At 62.8% G+C, this 7320-nt stretch overlaps 1 protein-coding gene across 1 annotated transcript in view; it reads right to left on the bottom strand.

Annotated features, from left to right (window-relative positions):
* Positions 1-619: 619 nt before the first annotated feature.
* Positions 620-7320, bottom strand: part of LOC104294627 (prominin-1-A-like) — a 10110-nt gene continuing 3409 nt past the window's right edge. The window contains exons 7-23 of the mRNA XM_009894249.1: positions 7128-7216; positions 6758-6821; positions 6346-6505; positions 5927-6079; positions 5329-5452; positions 5082-5173; positions 4781-4865; positions 4523-4666; positions 4186-4257; positions 3886-3975; positions 3700-3753; positions 3261-3341; positions 2879-2947; positions 2694-2783; positions 2320-2432; positions 1065-1082; positions 620-671 (exon numbers count right to left, since the gene is read on the bottom strand). Coding sequence (XP_009892551.1) covers positions 620-671; positions 1065-1082; positions 2320-2432; positions 2694-2783; positions 2879-2947; positions 3261-3341; positions 3700-3753; positions 3886-3975; positions 4186-4257; positions 4523-4666; positions 4781-4865; positions 5082-5173; positions 5329-5452; positions 5927-6079; positions 6346-6505; positions 6758-6821; positions 7128-7216 — 1550 coding nt within the window. The remainder of the gene's footprint in view (positions 672-1064; positions 1083-2319; positions 2433-2693; positions 2784-2878; positions 2948-3260; positions 3342-3699; positions 3754-3885; positions 3976-4185; positions 4258-4522; positions 4667-4780; positions 4866-5081; positions 5174-5328; positions 5453-5926; positions 6080-6345; positions 6506-6757; positions 6822-7127; positions 7217-7320) is intronic.

Raw genomic sequence — 7320 nt, 5'->3', positions numbered from 1 at the left:
GCAAAGGGCTGCCTGGAGAGAGGACCATCACCCAGCCCTGGTGATGCTGAGCAGTGGTCCTGCATCGACCAATGGGCTGGGTCAGGACTCCCAAGAGCTGGCTGTGGGCAGAGCACGCCTGGGGACCCCAGCAAGAGCCCTCTAGACCCAGGCACAGCCCCAGCTTATGCCAGCGGTGGGAAACCCTCCCTGCCCCTACCCCTGCAGCCTTCCATCACGGCCGGACATGAGGAGCACAGCCGTATGCCTGCAGTGCACACAAACACCCCATTTATTATTTGACACCAAAAATCACAGCCTCGGAAAGAGTCAGGCTCCCTGTGAAAATAAATAGTCGCATTTTTCAAGCGAGGGGCCTGGGTGAGCAGGTTCCTGCTGGCCGGCAGCACAAGCTGCCCTGAGCCCGTGGGGTCTGATGTGTGGGAGGGTGTGAAGTCCCACCTGGGGCAGTGCAAGGGGCAGCCCCCACGCACACACCAGGGCATTATCACATAATGGGAATTGGGGAGGGGGTTTCAGCCGGGAGGTCCCAACCTGCTCCTCAGCATCCAGGGAGAAGGCTCAGCAGACGGAGCAGCCATGTCCGTCTCCCCCGTGTCCATGCTGTGGGCAACGGGGGCTAATGCCTCGTGGATGGCCGGGGGATTTTGTAGAAGTTGAATGCGGGTGGCCTGCAAAACCAAGGTCACCTTTGTCACCCCCAGCCACAGAGGGGAGCAAGGGCCAGTCCAGGATGCGCTGGGATGGCCAAACATCATCCCACCCCCATCACCCAGCTCCACAGGAAAGAAGGTATGGAGACCCCACACACACACCACCAGCTTGGGGGAGGCTGGGAGCAGCAGCACCCCCAAACTTAAGAGTGTGGGAAGATGATGGAGGGACCCCAGAACAGTCTGTGCTGCACAGGTCCCACTTTTCCAGTCCTCCCCTGGTACCAGCACCCTCCTTGGCCTGCACTTGCCCTGTTCCCCTCCTCGCCCCCCTCCCTCTGTGCCCTGTCCCCCCACATGCCACAGGAGCTGCCCCACCACCCCACGGAGGGACCTGGCACTACTACTTACATCTCCAAGACTTCATTCCTGGAGGGGAGAAGAAAGAGATGACGGTGTCAGTGGGGCAACAAGATGACTCCTGGGACAGCCCAGTCTCCCCCGGGGCACACAAAGAGGACACAGGAGGCTGTAGTCCCCTCCATCCTAGCTGCCCCATCTGGACACAGAGCACAGGCTCCTACAGCCCCCCCAAACATTGCTGCCCCCAGAGCATCACTGCTCCTTCCCCGGGGCAGGCAGTGCTGGTCCCCACGCTCCCCGGCTCAGTGGCACACAGCTCCCCCATGCCACGATTTGAGTTCCCCCAATTTTTCCCGGCAGCTGAGCCCTCGTCTCCAGCCATCAGAGCCGCCGGCTGCAGGGGGAAGTGAAAGGCGCCGGGGCCACCACTGGGGATCCTGGGCACACTGCGGGCAGGGCACAGCCCGGCTCAGTGCCACATCCCGCACACACCACGTACAAGCCCAGCACAGATCCCGGGAGAGCCGGGGCACGGAGCGAGGAAGAGTGGGGCAGGCAGGGGGAGGAAGGCTGGCTGGGGCCGCGATGGGCACAGGGGTGCTGCAAACCCCGGCTCCCCCAGGCAGCAGCAACCCCGGAGCAATGGGGTGGCAGTGGGGTGGCAGCGGGGGGCTGGAGCAGGGGAACCCCCACCAGACTGTCCACACCACAGGGCCAAGCCATCACCCTCAGCAGTTTTGGAAATCCAACTGGAAACCGCTCACTACTCTCAGGGGTCACGGCTGCGCTGGCAGTGGGGCTGCCAGTGGTCCCCGGAGGGATGCGGAAAGGGCCTCGAGGGATGGGGAGCAGCCCTGGGGTGCCGGCGGCCATGGGTGTGCGAGCGAGCACTGCACCCTCGTGGCAACGCCGCCAACGGTGCAGCGTGTCGCGTTCTGCACGGCATCCAGCTGTGCGGTGCACAAAAAATGGCGCAAAGCAGAACAAGTGAGGTGGCGGACCCCCGAGCCAGGCTGGGGGCTGCAGCGCTGCCGGGCAAGCCGGGCTCCTTCCTCCGAGGGGGGTCGCATACACCTTCAGCTGCCCAAGGCAGGGTTGCAGAGCAGGCAGAGCCAGGCTTTTCTCCAAAATATCTCAATTCTTGGAGGCTAAAAAGTCCCAAGCCACCTCCCTGGTGCCCCCCAGCCCACGTTACTGTAGGATCAGCCCCACAGGCTGCTGTGGGGCACACAAAGGGGTGGTTTGCAGTGTGCGGGGGGGACCCCAGACCCAGCGTGGTTACAGGGGGCGAGCAGCTCCTCACCTGTAGACATCAGCAATGTCCATGCGGCGGTAAAACTTGGCGAGTCTGACGGCCAGGATGATGCTGGGCAGCAGGAAGACGGTGCACCAGCCCAGGCTGAACCAGAAGGCGTTCTGGGCGTACGGGGAGAGCCATCAGGGCCCAGACAGCAGTTGGGAGAGCCTCTTTCGCTCCCGGGTCCCCCCAGAGACCATCCACCCACCCTTTCTCACATCCTGGCCTTTGCTCTTAGTCACAGCAACCCACCAGGGAGACGCTGAGCCCTGCTTGCTCAGGACAGAGATAGGTACCCCTCATCCTATGCATGAAGGGGACAAGGTGACCTCATTGCCACCCCACACACATGTGACCCCACACACCGCTGCCCGACTCACCAGAGAGTCCAGGATGTAGTTGCAAGTGATGGCCTCCATGTTATCCAGGGTCTGAGCTATGGGCTTGCAACGTGCCACATCTTCCGTCAGCTGGGGACATGGTGTGGACAGGAGATGTCAGTGTCCTCAAACCGCTGCAGCTCGTCCTGCCTTTCCCTCTACCCCATGAGGAAGGCTCAACTCACCCTGCTCTTGGCCCAGGAGATGTAGGTCTCAAATAAGTCCAACAGCTCCTCCAGGAAGGCCCATGTCTCCTGGGGGCAGGCAAGCAGAGAGTGGAGATGCCCCCAGCCCACTCCATGCCCCATGTCCCCTCCATGTCAAGATCAAGGTTGTCAGACCCCCTCAACCCAGCAGAAATGGGGCCGCAAGTCCCACCTGGGACCCTTGCCTGGGGTGCCATAAGGGGAGGGGGCACCCAGGGGTACAGGGAACCTCTGGGGAAGACAACAGGGCAGGACAAGCAGCCAGACATTGCTTGGCATCCCTGCACAGAGGGAGGTCTTGGCATGGTGGTCCAGTCACATTCCCACCATGAGGCCCAGCAGCAGGGCAAGGCGAACTTACGTTCTTGATGATGTTTGCCATCTCCCTCTCCAGAAACTCCTGGGTTTTGCTGGCTTTGTCCAGCGCAACATCTGTCTGTGCCTGGGGGGAAAGGTGCTCTCAGCAGTGTGATGGGGGACGTGGGGTGTCCGCATCTCCCCCACCCTGCCTGGCAGCAATCCCTGGGGCACAGTGTCTCTGAGCTGCAGTGTCCCCAGCAGTCACACGCTAGTGGTGCCCCGGGGGGAGGGAGCCTGTGCCTGACCGGGTCCCTGGAGTAGGCCCCCTCCCCTCTGTCCCATGAGCAGCTCCTATGGTGTATACCTGGGGAGTCCCACAGCAGCCACAAGCCCCCCAGACTGCAGGCTAGCCCCCACCATCTCCACTGTAGGACCTCAAGGGTGCTTTGCAGGGTGCTCCGGACTGGGGTGTGCTCAGGAGCCTCCCTTGTGCAGCTTACCTTGAGCAGGTCAGCCCCGCTCTGCACCGAGTGGATGTTCTCCTTCAGGCTTTGCTGGGGATGGAGAGAGGGGGAGGTGAGAGGCGCAGACCCCACGGCTCAGCCGAGACCCCACCACCAGACTCTGAGCTCTGGGGGAACCCAAGCCAGCACCCCCAGGACCTTCTCCACCCCGGCATTGCTCACCAGTGGCCCAGAGAAGCTCATCTTCATCTCCTTGTCCAGCTCCCTCAGATTTTGAGCACCAGCCTTCAGTTCCTCTGCCACGTTCGCGTCCTGGAGGAGCTGCAGTCAGCAGTGTCCCCTGGCATGGGGTCCCTGCCCCACCGCAGCCACCTGATGGGGGGCCGGGCTGGAGAAAAGCGCTGGGCAAGAGTGAAGGGCCTCACCTCCCCTCAGCACCCAGGCAGGTCTGCAGAGGAGCCCCCGCAGCAAGTGGCTTTGGGGACAGGGTGGCCGTGGCCCCAGGGTGCCACGGTCTCTTACCGCTTTGTCTGCCAGCTGCTCCAGCTTCGTGGCCAGATCCAGGAGGCTTCCCTTGGTCATGTTCTGTTCCAGCTGGAAAAAGCGGAGACAGAGCCATAAGAATGGGGAATGGGGCTCACGGGGGGGCTGTATCCCATCCCTGCAGGGCAGAGTGGAGCCAGGGCCTCCTGGGTGGAGGAGGTGACTGGTTGCCCCAAGGAGTGACATGGATGGCAGGTGACACCCTGGGAGCCTGTGGTGGGACTCCCACAGCAGCAAAGGGGAGGGGGCAACGGACCCCCTCAATACACATCTGGACAGACACCCCCATCCCAACACCAGGCTGCCCCCAGCCTACCTGCTCCAGGGTGGCGGTGAAGTCGGGGGGCTGCCCAGCCCGGCTGGTGTTCAGCAGCAAGTCTCTCTGGCTCTGGCTGAGGAGGGAGATGGGGCTCAGGGTGATGTTCACCTTCTGGAAGGCTGTGGAGATCTCTTCTGTGTACTGCCAGAGTAAGGAGAGCCGTGATGGGGCGTGACACCAGCTCCTCACTGTCCCCTCAGTGCCAGCCTTGTGCCCCCAGCTCTGCCCCCCAGACCATGGCACCCCAGCGCTCACCTGGCTGATGTTCAAGAGCTCATCCAGGGGCACACTCTGGTCCAGGTGCAGTGTTTGCCACAGGGCAGCATCTCGCTGGCACTGCCTGCAGGAAGGGGGCACGGGTCTGCAAACGGGCAGGCGAGGGCCACCCCATCCCAGGAGCGTGTCCTCACCCACGCAGGTAAGTCACACCTCACTCCTTCCCTCACATTGGTACCTGTCTGCAGCCAGGACAAGCTGCCCCCATCCTGGGGAGCATCCGAGGGCGCCGAGCAGCTGTACCCCTCCCTAAAGACACAGTGCTGGAACTGGGACCCACCTGTACATCTCTGAGAAGTTTGCTGTGCCACCCTCCTGGCCCAGCAGCTCCGACAGGTTGAAGCCAGGGATCAGGCCAGGGGTGTCCAGGAGCTGAGAGCAAGGGAAGAGATGAAACTAGACACAGTGCAGGGCAGGACACCTGGCAAGAGCATCCCAAACCAGCCAACGCTGCCTCCGCTCCTCCAGCAGCCCTCAGAAAGGTGGCAGTGGCTCCGGGCAGGGGTGTCTCCCCACAGGGAGCTCACCTGGAAGAGCTGCTGGCTGCGCCAGGACTCGCAGACGAGCATGTAGATGTTCCCCCCCAGCACAAAGGTGATCAGCACCAGCAGCATCAGCAGCCAGGAGAAGATGAAGCTGAAGCCGACCCCTCTGCCAGAACAGAGACACCATCAGCACCCGAGGCCCCATGCCCTGGTGTTGATGATAGCAGCTCCAGCTCGCAGAGCCCAGAGTCTGCACACCCCTTCTCTCCCCCAGCGACGGTGGGAAGCACCACCATTCCCACAAGCACGTCTCCGCTCTGCCTTCACCCTCCCAGAGCACAGCTGGGCTGTACCCTGGGGTTTCCCCCAGCTTTGCAAGCCACCACCCACCCGTGGGGCTGCAGGACCACGCACACACTGCCAGGCCCCCGACGGCAAGGGGTGAACAGGCTCCGCTTGAATGCCTTTCACCGGCACCATGTTCTACCCTCGCCTTTACCATCTGCATGGCGAGTTGCCATGGGCCAGGCCATTAAGCCGTGGTCATTTGATGATTTAGGAGCTTGAGCATCCCCAGCCCAGCCCTGCCCACCCATCCCACCGCTCCCACATGCGTCCTCGGCAGCCGAGGGAGCCTCACGCCATGAAGAAGTTCCCGCCGGCACTGGAGAGGCTGCTGCGCTGCGTGGGCAGCGCGCTTTCCTTCAGCCCCAGGGGCCCCAGCAGCAGCCCGAAGAAGTTGCAGAGGACCACCAGTAGCACCATGCAGCACAGGAGGACACAGATGCTCCACCTGGGGCAAGAGGAGAGGCAGGAGTCAGACAGCAAGACCTGGCATGGCGAGCAGTGCCCAGCATCCCACCAGCTGCCTTCTTGAGGAGGAAAAAGCCCCCCGGTACCCTGGCTAAGAAGGGGCATGGGGGCTGCAAGGCACAGCTCTGACTACCCTGCACCCACAGCCCCACCACTGAGCAAGCTCCCAGCTCCAGCAACTGGAGGATCGAGAGCCTGAGCCTCTCCAGACAAGGGAGCAGGGGGATGCAGCAGCCCCTCGCCTACCTGAGCCCATCCAAGTCGATGATCGGTTCCCTGTACTGCTCCAGCACCGACGTGGCATTGCCCACAATGGCCCCGACATTCTCCTCCACATCCCGGAGCGGCAACTGCTCCTGCAAGCTCCTGATCTCCTGCCTGATGAGGCCCAGTTCGTCCTGGGTCTCTGCAGGGGATGGGGACAGGTTGGTGCTGTGAACTGCCACCCAGGTCCTGCACAACTGGGGCGGGTGAGCCTGGGGCAGCAGGGACTGGGAGAGGATGGGAAGGGGCTTTGGTCAAGGCATCAGCATGATAGCACATGGGGACAGTGGGGTGGCAGCAGGAGAGGTCTCCCGGCAGGGATGGGAAGAGAAGGGAATACAGAGCCCTGGGAGAGGGGGAATTCAGCACACACGGGGCATAAAGCTCTGCTTACGTGTCACCACGTCCTGGCACTGCTCTTGCACCTTGGCAGGGGTCGTGTCCAGTGTGCTGTTAACCTGTGTCCGGGGAGGGCACAGCATACAGCTCGCGTCCCTGCTCACAGCCCAGGGCTGAGCAGCACATCCCCTCCATCCCCAGATCCCGGTGGCACAGGACAGCCGGGCTCCCCGCCGGCACCCAGCCCTGACCGTGCCACCACACAGACAGCGGGTGGTCTCCAGCTGAAGCAGAACTCCAACCAGCACATCCCTCCACGTTACAGCAATTAACTCCTGTTGAGGCTCTTCCCAAGCCGCCCCCTCGCAGCACAGCCCCATCAGCGCCAGGAGGGGAGGGGACGGTGGGGGGGGGACATCCCTTACCTTCTCTAAGTCAGCCATGATGTTGGAGCCAGACACATCATCCAGTGCCTTCAGCTGCTTCTCCACACTGGGGATCTGCGGGGAAGAGCCTGGGGTAAGAGGGCTGGGGGGGGCCGGGGAAAGGGTTGCGGGGCGGCAGGGGGGAACCTGGCCCTGCATCCTGCCCCTCCTCACCCTGCTGAGAGTGGCGGCG

This window comes from Charadrius vociferus, unplaced genomic scaffold, assembly GCF_000708025.1.
Source record: "Charadrius vociferus isolate BGI_N301 unplaced genomic scaffold, ASM70802v2 scaffold711, whole genome shotgun sequence".
Taxonomy (NCBI): domain Eukaryota; kingdom Metazoa; phylum Chordata; class Aves; order Charadriiformes; family Charadriidae; genus Charadrius; species Charadrius vociferus.
The sequence above is the reverse complement of the archived record's forward strand: the minus strand, read 5'-3'. Positions and strand labels throughout refer to the sequence as shown.